The 24,456-nt window shown below is 31.1% G+C and overlaps 1 protein-coding gene across 1 annotated transcript; it reads left to right on the top strand.

Annotated features, from left to right (window-relative positions):
• Positions 1-2,189: 2,189 nt before the first annotated feature.
• On the top strand, positions 2,190-4,841 carry LOC113865178 (BURP domain-containing protein 11-like). Its single transcript, XM_027499570.1, has 2 exons — positions 2,190-2,243; positions 3,402-4,841. The coding sequence occupies exons 1-2, from the start codon at positions 2,190-2,192 to the stop codon at positions 4,839-4,841; spliced, it is 1,494 nt and encodes a 497-aa protein (XP_027355371.1).
• The last annotated feature ends 19,615 nt before the right edge of the window (positions 4,842-24,456 follow it).

The following is a 24,456-nucleotide window of genomic DNA, read 5'->3' as shown; positions in this document are numbered from 1 at the left end:
AATAGTTCTTCAACACATTAGGCTTATCTAGGGCAGTGACGTTTAAGTGTAGAATGAGCCTATTTTTGCTTTAGAATATATATATTTTTTAAAAAGTCGTACAAAATATTTTTAATAATAGATTAAAATAACAATAATAATATTTAAGTAAAGAATATAAAAAATTTAGAAAAATAATAGACGTATGAGAATAGTAATATAAACTGTCTTGGAGTATGATGTGACGTAGTTTATATACATGGACATGATATAAGACAAAATCATATTTAGTGTGATGTATAACTTCACAACATATGCTTTAAAATTATTTTAATTTTTTTTTCACATAAAGCGAATTGGAATACGTGTAATTTTTATTTTGGTGTTACACAAACAGCCTCTCTAATTGTAGAGTCAAATTTAATAAAATATTATTAAAAATAATATTTCATTAAAATTTATGAATTTAAATATTGAATTTAAATTTTTCATAAAATAAATTATATGCATGTGAATTATGTTTTGTTGACATTTTATTACATTATTTAATAGTTTTTTATATAATACAAAATATTTCAATTTAATTGATAAATTTTACATTATATAAAAAATTATTAAGCTATATAAATGTTTAAGGTGTACAATTTTAAAAGAAAAATGAGACAATATATATATATATATATATATATATATATATATAAGATAAATATAATTTTTGGAAATATAAATTAATGTATTTACTATGTTATATTTGTGTTATAATAGCGTAGAAGTTAAACAAAAGTTATATTAATAACATTTTCTCTTATTGCATCAATTAGGGGTACTAATTAGGAGCATGTTCCGATAATTTGACTCAGCTTGAAATTGATTAAGTTAGGTTTCTTGAATAAACTAGATGTGGTTTTGAAATGTGTGACCTAAGCCCAAATCGATGTAATATTATATTCCAAGCCATTGTTTAACGGTTAATGATAAATTAAAAGACTTTGGATATCATATCATATCATTTATATAGATACAATTTGTTTTGATCAGTGCTTGATACTAGTTTTCTTTTTTTAAAATTCTTATAACTTACCGATATTTAACTAAATATTTATGGTCTCGATTACTAGTATTTTATTATATGTCAATTTTTTTAAAATTATAAAATTTATATACGTAACAAAATATATTTATTTTGAGAAAAAAATTTTGTATACTTACTATTATACTCATAAATTTGAAAAGACATTTTATAACTTTATTAAATCAATAATTATAATTATTTTAATATTATAAAAATAAAAAAAATTAAGTTTTTTTTTAAGATAAACCACTTGCATCTCTATTACCTATTATATATATATTTAATATAATATTAATGATAGTAATTATTTAATATTTAAAAAGACTAAATATCATCTTAATCTTTTAATTAGAGTAAATGTTACCAAAATTTTTCTCTACTTGGGACAGACATCATGGAGTGCATCCCTCGTGTCAAATTTGGGTTAAGTTAACCAAAGCCAACTTAACACACAAACAGCAGAAGTGTTTGCTACTCTGAAAGTAGCATGCTCGCTGCGAGGGTTGATCAACGTTGAATGTCAAAACACTCTGAGAGGGTTGAGACTTGACATTTATTGTTGATCAGTGTTCAATCGTTAGTTAATTATTTAAATTTTTATGAAAGAGATTTGATATCTCAAAAATAAAAAAAATATTAAAAATTATTAGTTAATTATTTAAATTTTTATGCTAAATTTTGAAAGCTTTATGAAATTATTAATTCATAACTCTGAAAATAAAAAAAATATTAAAATAAAATTTAAATTAAATAAAAATATTTTAGAAGTAATTTCATTAAGCAGTAAAAATTTCAGAAAACATTTTTATTTTTAATTATGGAATTGTTACTTTATTTTCATTCAGTAAGATGATTATGATAATCTCTTTCATAAACTGCAACACTCCATTCATTAGTGGTTACTATTAAGCAAGTTGTAATATATTATATACAACAGAACAATTACCAATACCCTTTTGTTAGCAGACTTATAGTGTACCTTAATGTCTACTAAATTCCTAGTTTAATGTATTCGGATTATTATACACCATATATTAGATGGATGAAACCTCATTAATGCCTATAAAAAGGGTAGTTCTCTTCAAAGGAAACACGTCCTCACTTCATAGTGAAGAGACTTTCTTTCATAGCAGATAAAATGGCTCCTACACTTGCACTTCGGTTTCTTTCTCTCGCCCTTTTGGTCTTTATGGTAATTCAATTATGCTTTGTATTAAGCTTGCAATGATACCAAGTTGGGGCAATTTTCATACATCTTTGTTGAAACATATCAATTGCATTCATAAATATCTTCTATATATTATATACTACAAAACCATTACCAATAGCCTTTTTTTTTTTTTATCATATTTATAGAGGGTGTCGTTGCTCTTTTTTACCATTTAAATATTAGTAAGAAGTAATCTATACACCTTTAAAATAGGGCCTAATTTGTTATATAGCAAGTAGAAGTGACTCTCCCATCCATTAGTTTCTATTTTATCGTTCCGAATACTTGTAATCAAAACTTCAAAATATACATATTAGAGGACCTATATATTAAAGAACACTCTAAAATCACGATAACAATTTTATTTACAAATAATATTTTCCATGAAAGAAAGGAATAAAATTATCAAAATCGGTTCCACATCAATTTTTCATACCCTACACTCGAAAGAAAACGGGACAGTCTTGTAGTGAAATAGTCATGTTTTTCAAGGTTGTTAAAATGTCATTTTTCATTTTTTATATAAAATAAAAAACTTGGGGTGATATTAGATACATTTTCTAGAATATAGGAATATTTTATAACATGTCTTATAAAAAAAATAGAGAAATAAATAAATGATATGATAAATAAAAATAAATTAGAAAAATATTGTAGGAGGTTTGAGAAGAAATAATGTACTCTCTCTGTCTCAAAAACAGTCTCTTTGGTTAATTTTATTTTTTAAAAATAATAACTATTTTATAATTTTAAGGTAAGACTATTTTTTTAGTTTTATCTTTAAAATAATTATTATTTCAAAATTCATTTTTTATTTTTCTCTATTGTATAAAAATTTAAAATGGGAATAATAGAAAATTTCATAATATTTTTAATAAAAACTATATAATTAAATACATTTCTTAATTTTTATGTTAAAATCTTAACCCACTATTTTTAAGAGATCGAGAAACATCTTTCCATTATTCACTGTATAAAGGAAGAGATGGATTTTTTTTTTTCCTATTTTTATTGTTAAAAATGAAAAGGAAAACATGTTACTTGTTTTAATCTTATGTTCTCTTACAAGTATTTTCTTTTCACTCATTTCAAAAGATATTAAGTTCGAAAGTAGCCACTCATTTGCTACATGCATTGTAGAATGGATGCGGCATCCATGGGAGAGAAATGAAGGTAGAGATGGGAGATGAGAGACAAGTGGACTCGTACAAAGCCTCACCAGGGTCCAACGATAAGAGTTACCTCACCGGATACAGAACCTCTTCAAAACCCACTCAATCTAATTACATAGAAACTCATGCCCATGAAACCAATCAACCTTTCATTGTCTATAGCTCAAACCATGCCAAAAATCCTCCAAAAGAGTCATCCAATGATGACACCGCTCACCCTTATATCACCCAATACCTCACAACCGGTTCCAAGAAAAACGCAATGGGGCCCGAGAGACAAGTGGATTCGTACGAAGCCTCACCAGTGTCCAATGATAAGAGTTACCTCATCGGATACAGAACCCACTCAAAACCCACTCTATCTAATTACATAGCTTCATATACTGTTCCCAAACACAAGCATCCATCACACCACGAAAACCTCAATCAATATGGAACCAATAATCAATATGGAACTAGTGCTGCCTCCAAAGCCAATCAACCTTACATAGCCCAGTATGGGGACCGCACCCATGATTCCAATGCACCTTACGTAGTTGGCTACATAAAGACTCCTGCCCATGAAACCAGTCAACTACCTTTCATTCTCCACAATTCTAACCATGTTATATCTGATGCCAAAAATGCTCCTGAAGAGTCATCCCATGATGACACCGCTCACCCTTATATGACCCAATACGGTACAACCGGTTCCAAAAAAAACGCAATGGAGTCCCGTATAGAGGCTTTCAAGGTAGGGTTTTTTGCCTTGGATGATCTTTATGTTGGGAATGTGATGACCCTTCAATTTCCCGTGCAAGAGGTTTCCCACTTCTTACCAAGAAAAGAAGCCGATTCTATTCCTTTCTCAACATCACAACTCCCAAGTCTTTTTCAACTCTTCTCAATCCCTCAAGACTCTCCTCAAGCCAATGCCATGAGAGGCACGCTTGAACAATGTGAAGCAGAAACCATCACGGGGGAGACCAAGACTTGTGTTACCTCTTTAGAGTCCATGCTAGAATTCGTTGCCAACATCATTGGTTCAGAACCAAAGTACAACATTCTCACGACCACCTACCCCACACCCTCAAGTATCCCTCTACAAAAATACACCATTTTGGAAGTATCACAAGATATCAATGCTCCAAAATGGGTAGCTTGCCATCCCCTTCCTTACCCCTATGCTGTTTACTATTGCCACTTCATAGCCACAGGGAGTAAGGTGTTCGAGGTCACACTAGGTGGTGAGAGTGGAGACAATAAAATTGAAGCTCTTGGAATTTGCCACTTGGACACATCTGATTGGAGCCCAGATCACATTCTGTTTAAGCAGCTTGGGTTCAAGCCTGGGGAGGCTCCAGTGTGCCACTTCTTCCCTGTGAATCATCTTATGTGGGTTCAAAAATCTTCAGAAGCCACCATGTGAAGGGACTTCTGTGGGTGTGTGTAATAAAGGTCAATCAACCCCAGTAGTTTGTAACAATTTGCATGCTGATGATCATTTTCCTTTTGTGGACTTTTATCTGTGTTGTCTAGTGTCTTGTTTTATATATGAATAATGTGTTATATAGGCAGAAAGAGTAATGAAAAGACTTTCTTGTTAGTGTTTATATGCTTATGGGCTGAATGTCACAACAGGAATGGAAATATGGACTTGTGGCACCGTTAAATTCTTAACTAATGAACATTTGGCCTAGTTGAAGCAGCAAGCTAGTGTTAACTTATTTTATGTGAATATTATTTAAGAAATGTGCTATGCTATGATAGTACAGTCCTATATTGTGCAAAGCGATTAATTATCCATTCTCGAGAACACCCAAAATCAATAATTTTGCATTTTATTATAAGAAAAGTGGTGCTATGTTACCAGTGATGGCCTTCTTTTTTTTATTGTTGACATTACGGTGATATTTGCCATTTAATTTGCATTTTTTGGTGCTATGATATCAGTGATGGCCTTTTTTCTTTATTGTTGATATTACGGTGATATATGCCATTTAATTTGCATTTTTTTCTGTAATATTTAGACATTCATAGGATGCACTAAAACCTAAATGCAGCGCAAGACATTTGAACAAGATATGAAAGCTTGTACAGTACCATTGAGGAAGAACTAAAACCTAAGTAGCAAGACATTTGAAGAAAAAGCGAAACAACGTAATGGCAAGCATTTCTCTAGTTACTCCTGAGCCATTTATTGAAGGGTTTTATATGGGGACTAACTTGGTGAATCCAAAATCCTATGGTAAAACGCTAAGGTTATCAAAATTTCCAATCCAACGTGATTATATTAAGGCTTAAAATTTTACGATTCTATCTTATAATTAGTTGTATTAAAAAACGAGGATATACAGTTTATTTCTAAAAAGACATACAACTTTTCATAACTTTAGTATTTTACTTTAACCTAAGGGATAGGCACAACGGGGGAGTTTTGCTTTCATAAATGCCAATAACTATCTCTGATTTTGCTCCACTAGGTGGTTTAGTTGTAATTGCTAGTGCAATTTAATTTATCTTAGAATCGCATAAATAGATGTAAAGATATTTTAATTACTGTGCCAACTTGAATAAAAAATAGTTGACTATAGAATCAAGTTTCAATGAATGTGATAAATTATAAGTTTTATACGGTTAATCAAAATTTATACTAAAATGTAATACAAACTTATTTTTAAGAAAAAAATAAATATAAATTATATTTTTTTTTATATATTTTTTTAAGAAAAAAAAGTAAAAAATACAATAAAAAAATGCCATTGGTAATTTTTATTAAAAACAAAGTTTTTCAGATAGTCAAGAGGTCATTGTGGTGGTGACCTATGCCATATTAAATTATCACAAAAATATCCAACCCAATAATAAATTGCTAATAACATTTTTTTAAAATAAAAATTGTTATTGACAAATCTTAAGTGCTAAGACTATAAATATTGCAATCTTCATTAATAACAAGTCACTCATGAAAATTTTTGAAACATTTTAGTTCCTTAGTTTTATTCATTTGTGTTTCATACAAAAAAAAAAAATGAGTGTGACAATTCTAGTTTACTTTAATGATGAGTGAGATTGTAATAAATACGAATGAAGGTATGACATTTGTACAGGAGAAATTAATATGTGTGCATATTTCATATATATATCATTTAGAAATTTAAAGTATTAGCTTAGTAAATATATTGAAGTTTAATTTTTAAAAATAGTATATTATTTATCGGTTTCCAAAATTGATATTTGGCAATTTCATGTAATATCATACAATTTTAATAACCAATGATGATAATATTTAATAAATATTTTGGATACATCAACAATAGCATCTCTCATGTTGTATCATTGAGTTGTATGTTGTTTTAAAAAATTGTGAGGTTCAAGAAGCATATGCAAGCACTATGTTAGACAAAGAGATAGAATAAGAATAGAACAATATCAAAAGTGATGACAACAACTTTGAAGAAAAATATGAAAGCGATGAGGAAAGTGAAGATGAGGATTTTAATGATGATGCTGATGATGAGTTGTCCCATTTGGTTGGGCAACATCTATTTAAGGAGTCACCCTTGATATGTGATTTAGATCTTGATGTTATGTGTACATCTGAATTTCTATAGTATGAAAACTTAGGGCATGTGAACTTTACAATAATGTTGGTGAATTTAATGTTAGTTCTGTTAATTAACATATGTTCACCATTATAGGTTGTGATATAGATGGTGAGTTGCATGTTGAAAGGCAATTCAATGACAAAGAAATTGTTATACAAACAATAAAGTATTACAATATAAGAAAAGGAGTAGACTACAAAATGTTTGAGTAAAAGTCAAATACATTTTATTGCAAATATGTTCGGTATGACATAAATTGCATATGGCTTTTTTGAGCTAGTTTCAGAAATAACAAGTATTTTTGAAAAATTATAAAGTATAACAGCCCACACACTTGTACTAGTAGAAGGATTTTTCAAGAGCACGGAAAGTTGAATGTAGATACAACTATAGAATTTATAAAGCCAATGATAGAATTTGATCTTTCTTTTAAAATAAAATTGGTGGTTCGGAAAATTCAGTCTCGATTCCAATACACGACAATGTTTGGCAAAGCAAAAGGCAATTGAAAAATATTTGGTCAGTGGAGAGCTTTATTTGAAGCTTTGCCGCAATGGTGTATAACAATGTGTGACGTTATTTGAGGATCTGTTATTTAATTGGATGTTGCAAAGGCTTTTTGCAATGATGAATTATTTTCCAATGTTCAAATATTATGTTGAATGTTTAAGAGTTTTGGTCCTTGTATTAAAACATTTTGATACTGCAAGCCACTTTTACAAGTTGATGGGACATATATATATTCTTCAAAACAAATCAAAGGGCTAAGAGTTAAACACACTAGTCGTTGTTGTTGACAATCCAACACTAGCAAGTGCACTAGGATTGCAGTAAGTAATGAGTAATTTTTAAGAACAAAATATCATCTCCACAGGGAATTTAGATTTCAAGTATCAATTCACAGAATTACAACCATTTGAGCCATACGAATTTTGAATGAGATTAGTAATCTGTAATAGCAATAAACCAGAACAATACGAAGAATTAACTTGCAGTAAAAACAGAGTATAAAAGTTGTAATGGATTGAGATAGGAATGAAGAATAGTTAGGAATTTACTTCACAAGAATGTCAATATTAATTCAATTATACCTCTAAACATTCAAGAACTTGGTTAATTGACAATCAGTTTCTCATATTAATAGTCAAAGGTTAATCCCTTAACTCATTGGCCCTAACAAGCAACTAAACCACCCTAATCCCTTAGGTGAAGTTCAATTTCATTTTGCATTAAGACTTAGAACATTAGGATTACAGAATTAAGTGTATTTATCCCTAAGAAACCCCTAATTTTGGTTGTTAATTCAGATTAAAGAATCAAATCCAATTCTCATTGGCAAATGTTCCTCTAAGGTTAATCAAATGAATTCTCATTCAAAGATTAAGTAAAGTGCAGAATTAACAACTCAATTAATTCAAATACTCAAATTTTAGAAGCAAGAATCCAATCAATACATCAATTCGAGTTCCATAAACTCCTAACTACAAAGAATTACACAGACATGGAAGCAGAGAAAGAGAAAGAAGAAGAAGAAAAGAAGAAACTCAGAATCGTCATGGCAGCAAGCTCCACTCCAATGTCTCTTCATGAAGCTTCAAGATTCGATTCCCCAATCCTCTCTATCACTCTCTCCAACGAGAATCTAACTAACAAAACTGAAAATGAACATAATCACCGAAAATCTGAGCGTTTCTGGTATTTATAGAATTTTCCAGATTTGAGCGTTATCACTTTCCTAAAAAATAGTAGCTACACAGAAGGTTGATTGGTTGCGCGTTAACACTTTTATGAGAAAAAGTGGCCACGCGCAACTTTGCTGAATTGAGAGCTCTCTAGAACTATCACTCTTGCTGATAAAAGTGTTGACGCAGAGGTCAAGTGGTTGCGCATAATCACTTTTATGAATAAAAGTGACTATGCACAACTCGCCAAGTTGAAGGCTCTTTGGAACGATCACTTTCGATGATAAGAGTGGTAACATAGAGCATCCTGATATTTTGCCTCTCTGGAACTCTCACTTTTAATGATAAAAGTGATAACGCAAAGCATGCTGAGTCTGAGGTTTCTCTGGAACTCTCACTTTTCCTGGCAAAAGTGGTAACGCCCAGGCTTTACTTCTTCTTTGAGCTCTAGAGTGATCACTTTCACTGACAATAGTGACCACGCCCAGCCTGCATTTCCTTGTTCTTATGTTTTGGAGTCCAAACTTGTTACTTTCCTCTTCCTTTTCATCAAGCCTTTATTTCCATGAATCTTGCTCAAATTATTCCTTCAAAAACAAGATCAAAAACTTAATTTCTAAGCTAAAATTTCACAATTTCTAAAATAACTATAAATTGAAAGAAAACTTCAAATCATTCTTTTTTTCTAAATTTTTCTGCTTTCTTCATATATTTTCTTTATCAAATGAGTTAGAATTATGCTAAAATATCAGTAAAAATATGGGTTCATCAGTCGTTCACCTCTCACGTCATATAGAATTACAACATCAATCTCATCATCCACATCTATAGTGTTCACAAAAAATGCAATAAATAAAATATTTTAGTGTTATAATCAATATCAAACATTTTGTAGAGACAAATTTAACATACATATAAAAATGTTAGATAATATTCACTACTAAAAAACCTGTATATATAGACAGATTTACAGACGGATAACAGATTTTACAATCCGTCTATAAGTTACAAACGAAAAAATTCACTGTAAATTATAGACAGAAAAATCCCTCTGTAAATCACAGATGAAAAAAACTATAAATTGGGCATCTAAACATTCAAAAATGATGCAATCCGTCTGTGATATATTTTACTATTATTGGTATTTTTTATTTATATAGATAGTTATTTCTACCTATTCCTAGTTATCACAATTTATAAACATAATAAAAACTATAAATTGGGCATCTAAACATTCAAAAATAATTTATAAAATATAAAATTTAAATGTTATTACAAAAGAAGACAAAAACATCCAAATAAATAATGTTAAAAATAAAACACAGGTATTCATCATGAATAATCTGTATGATCATTATTCGAAGGAGTATCATCATCAGTAGACGAGGAGTCAGAAGAGGAATGATGCATGCAGTTGAAAACCGGTGGTGTTGGAGCAGGTGAGGGAGGAGGAAGAGGTGTGGAACTGCTTGCTCTTATGAGCTCAAAATAAGCATGCATCTGCATATGTTGTTGCTTCATCTGCTGCTAGATCTCCCTTTGCATTCTCGATGCTACCTTCTTCTCTATCTTTTTCTCCATTTTGTTTGCCCACTTCTTCTTCCATGCACTTTCCTTGGTTTTCCACATCTCCTCATTCTGCTTTTGGAGTTCTTCATTGAGGGCATGGACCTGAGTACGGACCATGTCCTCCACTTACTCAAGTGCAAGAGAAGGGGCATCTCCGATGACAGATGGAGGGGACATGGAGTCTGCAAAGCGGACCCCTATGCCATAAATATGACCTTTATAAAGGCCACCCACTGTCTGTGACCACATAGTATCCTCATCAACTGACTCTGGATCCTGAGAAGATGCCTCCTCAAGCCTTTGAACATAGTTATCCTACAATTCAGTTCAGATAATTAGATATTAGTGTGGAGAACTATTTAATAAATCACTAATAATAACATATAGTGTCAATAAGAATGACTTACATATATGACCTGAGATCATGTATCAACCCACAGGTCTTTGTCTCCCTTGTGAGTGTGTGTCTCCTTGAACAACTCTTCAGTCGTAGGTGGCCTCTTCAACGACTTCTCCTGCAATTCGAAATAAATCACAATCTCAAATATAAAATTATAAATAGAGTAAAATGAATTTTAAAATCACATACCAAGTTCGCCTTAGTGTCAGCCAAAGTCGTAGACCCACCAGTATACAGTGATCCCCCTTTATTAGATGCCCTGTTTGTCTTGTTCTTTACGGAGAGATTTTTAAACTTATCCGTACCCCAATACTTCTGTAAGGCATGAAGAAAGTTGGGTGCTATCCAATCAGCAGTAGAAGGGTCCTGACGAGCCTCAGTGTACATCTGTCTTAGTGGCTTTACAGTGCGACTCTTCTAGGCCTTGAAAATCATCTTTTCGTCCTGGGAAGAATGGAGAACTTGCTCTACATAAACACAATTTCATTAGAAGAGGTACAAATAGTCATATGTAATTACACTTAGTTAAAATTAATACACTATTATTACCTTCTAATCTTTGAACCATTCTATCTTTGTATCCTTCGGCACCTTTGCAAAACTTGTATAAGGTGCATCATACATCTTCTTAATGGTATCTGTGACCTGGTGGAGACCTTTTTGTGGTGGCATCCAACTGTAACACAATAAAATAAAACAATTATTATAACATTCATATAAAATACGCAATGTTAGGCATATTTTGAAGGAAACTTACCAAGTGGATCCATCCCATCTCAAAGTTTGTAACGATCTTGATGATGTCTGTGTCTATGATGAATGCTGCCCACTTACAGCTAAGACAACAATGGATCCCTCTCTTGTGCCCTGTGTAGTAGGTGACTGTGTGGCCTTTGTAGTAGGCAGTGTGCAGAGTGTGAAACTCGTTGTACTAGAGGAGAAGGAGCAATATACCTAGGATTGGGCACCATGATAAATAGCTCCTGCCCCCTAACTTGGAAGGTCTGCACTATAGCAAGTGTAGAGGTCGAGGTGGGAGCAGTGGATGAAGAAGTGTTACCACGTTCAGGACGCTGAGTAACACCCTTCTTACCTTTACCTGTCATATCTGAATCAAATACAATATATGTTTAGAGACAAAAACCATAATCGCTATAAAATATAATTAATATTGGTGATAACTCAAAATTAATAATCATGAAAACATAGTAAATTGACAAACTTACTTAATTTACCTCATTTACTCTAATAGTTCAAGACTACCTTCATCATCACTCGATGAAAGTTCATCCATAAATCCTTCCTCCTCATCTTCAGTCATGTCATCCTTTTCATTATTTCTTAAAACTTGGGTAGGAGAGTCAATTATTTCAATTTCATTCAAAGGAGAAGATAAATTTGGAGGGACAACAATGTCTATTACTACACGTGAAGGGATTGAGTCATCAATTTGATATGCATCTTCATCACCTACTTCATCACGTTCAATTCGACCCCTTGGTTTAGTTTTTTATTACAATCCTCCAACTTTTATTACATTTTTCAGGGTAAGATAAGAAATATACTTGTCTTGTATTTTGTGCAATGATGAAGAGGTCAAAGCCTCTAAATCTTTTGATACGGTTAATCTCAATTATATTGTAATAGTTATGTTTACATGTCTCTGTTGGGCGTGTTGGATCAAAATATTCACAGTTAAATAAGACAATCATTTTTATGGTTTCACCAGCATATTCAAGCTCAACTATTTCATGAAGTTTTCCATACCAATCATGTAACGCCCTAAAAATGTAATATTATTTGAGTATATATATATATATATATATATATATATATATATATATTTATTTATTTATTTATTTATTTTTATTTTTGTGGTATGATGATTGACTTGATGGTGATATGGATGTATGGATGTGCCTTAATTTGATGGGAATGTGTGTGTGAATACAGATATATGCAAATGTATGTATACGTGTGTGTGATTGGAATTTGGATTGAAAGAAATAGGTTAAGTCCTGGTGCAGGGCATTCTCGCTGTAGCGAGAGGTCCTTAGCAGGAAGGCATGCGACTGTCGCCTTCTCGCTGTAGCGAGAGACGTCTCGTTGTGGCGATAGAGCGACAGTTTAAGGTGCATTTTTGAGTGCAATCTCACTGTAGCGAGATTCTGCATAAACCAAAGTGCATATTTGTCTGAGTTTTTTTGCTGCAGCAACAGAGGGCGTCGCTGCAGCGAGAGGTGCCTCGCTGCAGCGAAAGTGTCGCTGTAGCGAGAGTGTCGCGACCAAAGGGTTAGGGTTTGAGGAGAGGATTATTTTTCACGATTTCCCTCTCTCTCCTTCGCGATTCTCTCTACCCAAACCCATTCCTACCGATTAAAAGCCCTCCAAGGACGTTTAAGAGCTTGATTGAAGGTTGGAAATATGTTTGGAGTCTTTGGAGGTAAGTTCTATGGTTAGGGTTTCAATTTTCGTCCCTCTCCTTCATTTTCTGAAGTTCCCCCTAAGTTTTCTCGGGATTTCCATGTGCTTTAGGGACGAAATTCATATAGGGAAGCGATTCCATCAACATTTCGTGGCGATCCTTCATTTTGAGGTAAGGGGAGGACTTTACTCTAGTTACCTTTGTTCGGAATAAGTTTATTTGAATGAATATGGTAATGTGATAGAAATTGGAGGTGAGGTTATGTATCTGATGGACTGTACGAGTTGGGCTGAGTCCAGAGGTGTCTGACCTCCAGCACATTGTGTGAATTGTGTGATAAGTTGAATGTGGTAGGCATTGTATGAGAAACCCATGTTGCATGTGATAGAAATGAGAATGTGATTAATGTTGAGTAAAATGTTATTGTACATTTGTGTTGGCATGCTATGGGTGAATGATTGAATATCTTGAATGGTTGAAAATGAGTGTAATGGTATGTTTGGATGTGATTGCGACATGTTTGGATGTGGAAACTATGAATGATTCAGAGATACATTGGGGTGTGAAAGATGGGGGCGGTAGTAATACCTTGGGGAAGAGAGGGTGGTGGTGACACCAACAGTGAGCATGGGTGCACCACAGGCCAAACACTCTCCTCCTGACTCTGCCTCTGACTAACACCTTTGCCTGGGGGGCTCAATACCGCACATGTTGTATCCTTAGAGCGGGAGCTATTCGGGCGACCATCCATAGTATAACTGACTAAGTCCCTGAGGTCGAGGGCATCAAGAACATGTGATCACAGTGCCACAGTGAGCGTGGCTACGTGCAGTGAGCGCACATGTGTTTGTGTAAATGTGTGGATTTGTAATTGGTGCAGTGAGCGCACCTATTGTGATTGAGAATTTGGATGCATGATGGTCGTTGACATATGCTCCTAATATGATTAGAATTTATGTATAATGAGTCAGGAGAGTCTAATACTTGTCTGTGTGTTTATACTAGTGTAAAAGACTCACCCTTACGTTTATTTTTTGGGTAACCAAGACGATCAGTACCGAGACCCTTGAAGGAAGGAAGGATGAAACTGCTATAGGACTAAGAAATTTATTCTAAAAATCTGACGTATATTTAAGTCCTGTAGCAAGTAATGATGCAAATTGTACTCTAATTTCTTATTTGAAACATTTTATGAAATTGTGCTTGAACAATTATCTGAATGAAAAATTTTTACTACTCTGAACTTTGCAAAAACATATTTATTTAGAAATTTAAAATTAAGGTGTTATAAATCACAGTCACCATGACTTGAATTTCCTCTCACACTAACCCCACTATTATCTATTTTTCTCCCTTTACATGATTCAACAATTTGGAATTTATATTCATTAACAAAGTAAATTGGCCAACAATGTGCTTTATTTTTTAGACCTCTGGATAAGTTATATAGGTCAAGATCTGTGTTACCATTACTAAGATCACGCACCTACACATACCATTATATATGTCAATTGATTGAATACAAAATAACATTAAAAAGTGGATAAACTAAATTGTTAGGGAAATTTCACAACGTACATAACTTTTGAACCATGATGAAAATTGATTAAGGGATTCGTGACCATATAATTTTGTTCAAAATATCTGTAAACATTGCAACATCATTAATTAGATTTGAACCACCATGATCAGAAAAAGTCATTAAAGTAATCATAAGTCACTTACGTTCTGAATGGTTGAACTTCATCACAATTTAATAAGATGTGCAAGTGAGCGGCATCTGATTCATCACCTAAGATTCATCATTCTTCGCATTTCCCACATATACGACCTGGTTGGTTGAATATAGATAGAGTTGACTCATTACTGCTTTCTCCCGCATTATCATTTCGACCAACCTGAGTCCCCCTAGATTGAACATGATGTTCAAAATAGTATGTGCAAAAATTTGATGCCTCCTTTAATATATATGTTTGGCATATGAATCCTTCCACTTGAGCTCTATTTTTCACAGTCCTTTTGAACCCTCCAATTTCTCGTTCAAACAGATACATTCACCTATATTGTACTAGTCCACATACACGTACTTCATACGCTAAGTGTATAGGCAAGTGCTCTATGGAGTCAAAGAAATTAGGGGAAAGTATTCTCTCTAGTTTGCACAAAATCACAAGAATATTTTTCTCCATAACTAATAGGTCTTCAATCCTGAGAGTAGGTGAACACAGGTCCCTAAAGTACTCACTTAACTCAGTCAATGACTTTCAAACATGGTCAGGTAGTTCCCTAAATGCAGCAGGTAGAAGACACTCTATGAATATGTGGTAATCATGACTTTTCATTCCAAAAAATCTTCCTTGTTCAACATTCACACAACGACCGAGGTTTGAAGCGTAACTGTCAAGCATTTTTAAGTCCTTCACCCACTTACACACATCTTATCTTTGTGGTAAAGTCAGAGTGTAACTTGCCTTTAGCTTTGACCATCGACCATCTGCAAGTTGTTTTAACCTCAATTCTAGACGCCTACAATATTCTTCTAAATCTTTCCTTGCCTTGATATTATCTTTAGTTTGATTATTGTCCATTACAGTATTCATGATATTGTCAAATACATTTTTTTTTCCACATGCATCACATCTAAACAATGACGAACTAAGTTATCCTTGCAATATGGGAGCTCTCAGAATATACTTTGTTTGGTCCAATTATGTGTCATCCCATAACCAGGAAACCTAATGGATTTTCCTACTTCTATTATTTTTGGCAAGTGTCTAACTCTATCCCATACTTGATGACCATTTAAACAGATGGGAAGATCCTCATTCTCAACATTTGCTTTCCTAAATTTGTAGGCTTGACGCCTATAAGGATGTTCCAGATCTAAAAATCTCCTATGGCAATCAAACCATGAATTTTTTCCTCCATTTTTAAAGTAAATGTCTTTGTATCCTCCATACAAATTGGGTATGCTAATTTCTCTTGATTCATCCATCCAAACAACATTCCATAAGCAGGAAAATCATTTATCATCCACATCAGTGCTGCCTTCATATTAAAATTTTGCTTCCTTAATAGGTCATAAGTTACTACACCCTCACATCATAACTCTTTCAACTCATCAATTAAAGGTTGAAGGTATACATCAATTTTAGCTTTTGGATTTTCTGCACCATAAATTATACAAGTCAAGAATAAATATGGATTTTTCATGCTCATTTCAGGGGTAAGATTAAAAGGTGTAACAACAATAGGCCAACAACAATATGATTTATTAAATTGATTGTTTGGAGCGAACCTATCAGCACATAAACCTAACCTTACATTTCTAGGATTAGATACAAACTTAGGATACACTTGATCAAAATATTGCCAAGCCTCACCATGAGATGGATAAGTCATTATCACATCACTCCTTTTATTTTCAGCATGCCACATCATGTAAGAAACTGAACTCATAGACGCATACAACCTTTTTAGCCTAGGAATTAAAGACAAATAATGCATTATAGTTTGCGGTACATCTTTATGTTTACCACTTCTACCACATCTTCTTGGTTTAAACCTAGGCTCTCCACAAAATTTGCAATTGGTCAAAACAGCATCATCTTTGTAATAGAGCATGCAACCTTTCAAACAATAATCAATTTTGACTTCTTTTAATCCAAGTTTGGAAACTAATTTTTTTGCTTGGTAAAAGTCTTTTGGGATGGAGTCAGGTTGGGGACTAAGCTCACTAATTAATGTAGCTCATTGATCAAATGAACTCTGACTTTGATTACTTTCTGACTTTATGTTTAACATTTTTACAACTAAAGATAACTCTGAATGCATACACCCATCCCATAAAGGCTTGTTTGCTACTTCTAAAATATTATAAAACTTTGCAGCATCTACATTAGGTTCTTGTTCAGCTTCGAAATCACGAAAAATTCCAAATTGAGGACCAACAACATCATAAACCATTTCTCGATAACGACTACTACTTTCTTCCCAACTTACATTACCTATATCCTCTCTTGATTGCAATATATTTGAATTTCCTACTTGATTTTCCACATTAACTACTTCTCCATGCTCAGTCCATATCCAATAATCATGTTTAACTCCAAACTTAAACAAATCATATCTAATTGAATTAATATCCAAAAACTTTCTACACTTGCACTTCGAACATGGACACATAACTTTTTGGTTAGTGATGAATTGCTGTGAATTATAACATAAACGTATGAATTCCTCTACACCTCAAAGAATTCTGGTTTTATTCCCCCCGACTTGGGTGCAACCTATCATACATCCACTGACGATTTCTGATAAACATCTGGATCAAGAACTATATTAACATAATACAAATACACAATGTGGTATCAACCTTCTATTATACATTACACAAATTTTTTATATAAATTTTGGCAGAATCTCCCCTAATACATGTCAATTTCCTTACATTTGTTTACCACTTTTTTACAAATATCAAAATTTCACCACACATAACTAATATATTATATAACAATATATTAATCGATACATAAAATATAAACACATCATAATCCTAAACCATTCTAGAGCACATCTCCTTGTAACTCCACAACATGCATATTCTACAAAGTCCACAAACACAAACAATCCCACAACACACAATAATTAGGTTCGAAGAAGGACCTCTACGCCCTTCCCCCCAGTCATACAATCTCCAATCCTACAACTCTATCTTAGAAATTTTAAGTCTCTAAAATACATTAAAAAAAAAAAACTAAACCGATTAAAGTTAGAGTATCGTACCAGGAACACAATGATGCAAATTATTTGACAAACGAATGCTCTAATCACTCACAAAGGTCAAAAAAACTAAGCTCCTAGAGAGAGAGAGAAAGAGAGATTTATGAAAAATAAGGAAGGAGAAGGAGGAAGCGCGGTTTTATGGGTTTCAGACATTACAGACGGAAAAATATGTCTATAAATAGTTTAATGAAATGGTGCGTTTTAAATATCTATTTATAGACGGATTTTTTTTTGTTTATAAACTCGTCAAGTCCATTTACAGATTTTTCCGTCTATAAATAGCCACATGAAAAGTCACTTAAAAAGGGGTAATATTTACAAACAAAAAAATCTGTTTGTAACTCCCGCTCCTAATTTTCCCCTAATTTTTAAATTACAGACAAAAAAAACTGTCTGTAATTCCTGTCTATATAGTTTCGCGCCAAATGGCAAAAAAAACTGCAGACAGATTTTTATTTGTCTGTATTACAGACAGATTTTTCAGAAATTAAAAAAAAAAAAACACACAATATCCCATGTAAATAGCACTTTTCTAGTAGCGATTTATCTCATGAACATCCATATGATCTAATGCCAATATGATATTTTCAATATCCTTAAACAAAATATTCGCTATATATCGAAAGTATCTTTATCTAAGAACGAGTAGAAATATTATTGGTTCCTTAATATTGGAGCCTACCACAGGAGTCGATGCCATGTCCACACCTGTAAAAATATTAAACAGCCACAGATTTCTTTAGCATCATGTTTAGAATAACAATCTAGCTCTCTATAAAGAAATGTTATACATGCTAAACCCCAACTATAATTGCCAATTTGATTCACATATGTCAAAACACTAAGTTACTTCAATTGGGCTTCAGAACATGTCCTAACAAAAAATATGTATACCCATCAGCATGTTGTTATATCATAATCTCAGAATTAATAGAAAGTCAACCAAGGTGTTGTGTAAGCCACTTTAATTTAATTTCTTATCTTTCAATGTCATTTGATTGAGGTTGGTTGCCTATTAATTTTTCACACATTTCCAGAACTACTACCAAAAATAAATTTGTAAAGAACAAATCATTGGTGCACTATTGATTCGAAGTCCAAACAACATAGAAATATCTTGACACATTACGTGAAATATGTGCATTTCAAGCCTCCATTATTCCACAAGTTCATTAACAAGTAGACAGCTTATTTGCCTTGGTCAAATTTAAAAAATTCGATGAAGGTCATTATGTCATAAAATGTCATTTATTTTTAGTTTAAGTAATATTATTGATAAGTGATGAGGGCTTAATAATCTCATCATCTATTATAAATCATAAAAATATTAATTAAGTAATTTAACATAAAAAAATTACAATAATGTTGTTAATTAAAAAAAAGAACAATTCTAATGCAAATTAATAATTACTCTGTTGCATGCGCATTGATAATAATAACCTCAACATAAATAAATTACTAAATTAACCTAAATATTTTCAAAACATATTTGATAACTAAAAATTACACATTAATAACTACTATAAAATTTCATAACTAAAATATAAACATAAACAATTCTTATGACTTATTATATATCTAACTAATCATATCACAAAAAATACATTTAAGATCCAATGTTTTTATAAAGTTTCAAAAATAATAGTTATAAATTTTAAGAAAATAATATAATTAACCAAAACATATTATAAAAATACTACATAACTTAAAAATTTTAATAATAATTGCTATACTACTATAAAATTTATACTTTATTATAATTCCTATAAACAAATTTCTTTATCATAATAAATAATTCGGGCATTTTAAATTTTTAATCAATTCTATTATAATATATACATTTACATTATATACAAGAATTTAATTAGTTTTTTTTTTTTTGCATAAATGATACTGTTTTTCAAAAAACACTAATTGAAAAATATACAATAATATATTATTTTTCCTACAAATATTTAAAACTTATCTAATTTAATAACCATAGCTTATAATAACTATAGTATTTCTAATTTTACATAAATTTACATCATTAATATTTACATCATATTTATTACAGACTTAACCATTACTAATAAATTATTTCTAAATTACTATATATGAATAAAAATAATTTCTATTTTATTAAAATAAAACTTTAATTAAATTTAACATTAAAAATAAAAATAAAAACTTACATTTAAATTCTGAATATTTTCATATATGGGTTTTCTTGAGTTTATGGTTGAATTTCTAACTATTTTTCTAAGAAAAAAAAACTTCTCCTAATCGATTGTTATATTTTCTCTCTTTTGTTTTTTTTCTAATTTTTTTTCTACTCTATTCTTCCTCTCTCACACATTCTTCTTCCCTTACGTCGTCTTCATCTTCTTCATTGTGCTCTTTCTCTCTCAAACCCCTAAGTCCTTCGCGTGGTTTCTTAGTATTTTTCTGAAGCTGATATATATAGGGGAAAGGTTGGCATTAGCAATTTTTAGAGTATCAAAAAAGTTGGTGAATGTTGTTCCTTGAATGACAAATGCATGGAGCAACTTGACATTATCAAAGGCTGCCATTAGCAATTTTTTAGAGCTCCAGAGTAACAAAATTTGACATTCAGAGGTCAGAAACGACATAACCACTACAGCAGAGATTTCCTAACCCAAAATCATCATTATTTTTTATAAAATTGTAAGCAATTTGGTATTATTCCTATTCAAGAAAAAGTTATTAATAACAATTTTTGAAATATCATATGCAAGCAAATGTGCAAAATAAAAATTATATTTATGTACATTGATGCGCCAATACTGTATTAAAATTATTTCCCCGTAAAATTTATTGATATATATTATTTTGAAATCCTATAAAATAAACCGTCATATGATGATGGGGTCGTTAATATATAAGCATTTAATGCTATACAGCAAGTTATCCTACTACGTAGCTCAATTAACAATCTTTTCAAGAAACATCGAAAGTTAGTCATAGTATTACGCAAAATGATATTAGTTAAGTAAGATTTTAGATTTAAATTCTTATATATGTAAAAGAATTTTAATAATTTAGATTAGATCGAATAAAAAAAAATCTTTTCAACAGATTTCTTCCAGAGAATAGTGAACGAAAGACAGCCCAATTGGTGCACCAGCATGAAGTGGGCCACTTCTGCCTATGACTTAGACAACGATACAGCACCCGCAGGCATCACCCAGTGGAAGATAATATTACACTGCTCATTACTTATGTATATACATGGTTGCTTCTTATTATTTTACCCCATCTCTTTGTCTTTTAGCTTTGATACTTTTAGGAATTTCCAATGCATTTAGATTGGCATTTAATGTTAATTTTAATACTATTAATTATAACTTGTGTTGAATTGGAGGATAGCCAAAGGATACATCTTAGTTTATTGCAACAAAGTATGAGCCTGTAATATGTAATTGAATCTGGTGGGAGAATCACATATATTAAGAATTTCAAGATTAAAAAACCCACGGACACTCTGAGATGATGAAGCATGGACTTTTATCCTGCATGGCTGTATATCAATTCTCAAGACAAATTCCACATGCTTGCTTCATAGTGCTTGCAAATTATTAAGGAATCTAGGTACCCTACAGCTACAACTTGGACTTCGTTTGTCGTTGTAGTAGATAATTTTTTGTGTTAATCGACTTCACAACTGGCACTCGTGAGACATGACAAAGAGGCCTATTTCTTTATCTAATTCAGAAAGGTCAATGCATGGGTTTATGATAGAACTAGAGCTGAATTGAGACGGGTCTAGTTTCTACTCGTTTCAATTCAAATTTCTATTCGGTTCAAACTCTAATTTTTTATGTGTTAACTTTTGTGCTCAAGTTCAATGATTTCTTACGCAGATCTCAACGTTTTTTTTCAATGAAAATAAACAACGATACTTTCCTATGGACTGTATTAATTGTTTTGAGAAGCAATGAGTTAATAGCTTCAAAATCAAATAAAAAGGTAAGGAAATATAAGGCCGTTCTAACTTTGGTGGTAGCAATCACACTTGCATAGCAGAAAGGACCACTTATACTTTTAGGACCCCCAAAGATTTCCTAACACAATAAATAGAAAAAGGCAAAGGAAAAAGTCAGTACCTAACAAAAAACTTATCCCTTAGACGGTTGAAAATTAGAGGGGTTTCCCTGTCTTTCGCTGTCTAGTGGCCCCTTTAGTAGGGTCCTTACAATGGCCTTAAAAGAAAAATATATGTTCATTTTTTGCATGCAAGCAAAGATAATCACTAACTAGGATGTACACAGTGCATATTCGGATGTTAATGTAATTTATCTTTAATGAGTTATCATCATTGTTTAAAGAGAATTACAAGTAATGTATATCCATGAGATAGGTTAACAAGAATATTTCATTTAGTCTAATTTTTTAAACTTAATCTTACATTAATTACTTTTGAGATGGAATTAGTTATCAAATCAAGGTGGGTCATAAATATCTTTATCCAAGAAAAAACAAGAAAAATATTGAGAGAGACAACACGTATTTTTATAATTTGTTTTCATTACCTTTAATTAATTAGTTTCTAACTGTTAGTTAGCGAATACTTTTGATATTCACAAAAAAAAAAAAAAAAAAACTTCTATCCATATAAAATAACTTTTTTAATATAGATTTAAAGAGCACGTGTTAAAAAATTATATAATTTAATATCATTAATACGTTGATTTATGATATCTTATAATTTTTAATAAAAATTTATTATATATAATTATTTATTGCGTGACTTTACGGCGTTGAAAACATTGAACATACAACATACAGCGTAATCCTTTTCTACACTCTCTTTTATTTTTTGAAAAGTTTTTTTCGTCTTTTTAACCAAAAAAAAAAGTTCAAATATAAATAACAATATTATTACAAAATTTTAAGTAAAAAATATTTTAAGAATGACTTAAAGCGCTAGTTGTTCGTAGTTTTCGAAATACTGTAGTTAAAAAATATAATTAAAATATTATGCTACTATACTCTATTTTTTAATTTATTACTTTTTTCTATTATACTTTTACCTTCTATAATTTTTTTAATTATTTTACATTTTCATCATAAATAATTAATTATTATAAAGTTAAAAATTCATAAACCCAAGTTATGAAGATTTATCATAATTTACCCACACATTAATTCATATTGAGAGTTAGTGAATAAATTTAATAAATAAATAGAAATTTATTATCTAAAAAATTAAATTTTAAAATCAAGTAATAATGTTTCGATAAATTAAAATTTTAAATTTTAAAAATTATAGAAAGTATAGAGTTTAGGGTTTCAACCAATGGTTGAAGAGTAGTTGTGGAAGAACTCTTTGAGATATTTTTGCTTCTTTTTTTTTTAAGCTCATTTTCCTCTCAATTTTTCCTATCCCCATAGTGGATAAAGAGTTATGTTGTTTAAACTAAAAAATAAATCAAGAAGTTAGAAATTCTTATAAACTTGACAAACATTTAACTTCAATTGTGAAAGTTTTGTCAACAGAGAATTTTGTAAGGATTTTTATATCTTAAATTTTCAGATGAAAATTATTCAATTAATTATTCAAATAATATTTTGAAATCATCATTTAATTTTGAGGAGGTGCTAAATTATTGAAGAAAATATTTAAGGTAAAAAAATTTACTCATTTAGTGAGAACTATTGGTAAGGTTAAGGTGAAATCACAATTTAGTAAAAAAGAAAATTTGAACAAACTTTAGAAAAAAGTTTTTTTTTAGATTTTTTTCTAATTGAAATTAATTTCAATATTTGTTCTCTATTTTGGCCATTTTTGTTTTTAAAGTTTCAACAATTTTAGCCATGGCAATTACAATTTTTTGAGGTAAATAAATAAATTTAAAGAACTTTTCAAAAGTTTGGATTTTTCAAATATGCATACTTCTTAATTTGTCCTATAAATTTTTCTTTTGCAGTACAAAGAAAGCAGATGTCATCTTTAGAGTGCATCTTTGACAGAATTGTTGATAGTAAAATAATCACCAATTTTGAAATTTTTTAGTAAAGTAGAAGAAAGACTCAAATTCCACAAAAGAAAGTTTGGCTTATGTTTATTGAAAGAAGTTAAGGGCTTGTTTAGTTTGTCAATGCTTTTTTGTGTTTACTTTATCATATTTCAATCTTTTTTTCTCTTTAAGCATGAAATATGGCTTAAATTGGCTTCGACCAAATTGTTGAGCCACATTAACAAGCCACTAGGTTTGGCTAATAAGAGACTATTTGAAAAGGTAAATTGTTGAAAAGTGTTTGGCAGCTGATGGATAAATTCCCAGCTTAGAGTCTCAGAAGTAAAAGGTCTTTTGAACCAATCGGGTCCATTAGTTCGAGAAGAAAAAGGAATCAATTGAAACAAATAGTTTTGAAGTTTGAGGGAAAATGTAAAGTATTGTTGAAAGGTGTCAAAATAATGCTTCTTAGCAACATTGGTGATCAAGAAATTAAGTCAGAATTCTTTGATATTTCGAGGAATATTTTGAGATTCGGAACTTTGAAGTTTGTTTTCAAAAATAATATTTAGCCATAATTAAAAAAACTAAAAAGGACCACTAAAAATAGGAATA

Source organism: Abrus precatorius, unplaced genomic scaffold, assembly GCF_003935025.1.
Source record: "Abrus precatorius isolate BTA unplaced genomic scaffold, Abrus_2018 Scaffold4, whole genome shotgun sequence".
NCBI classification, from domain to species: Eukaryota; Viridiplantae; Streptophyta; class Magnoliopsida; order Fabales; family Fabaceae; genus Abrus; species Abrus precatorius.
The sequence above is the reverse complement of the archived record's forward strand: the minus strand, read 5'-3'. Positions and strand labels throughout refer to the sequence as shown.

Excerpts from the sequence above, each read along its gene's own strand:
- LOC113865178 (XM_027499570.1), top strand. The coding sequence starts at position 2,190 with ATGGCTCCTACACTTGCACTTCGGTTTCTTTCTCTCGCCCTTTTGGTC. Across the intron at positions 2,244-3,401 it reads TCGCCCTTTTGGTCTTTATG|AATGGATGCGGCATCCATGG; the intron begins GTAATTCAATTA and ends CATGCATTGTAG.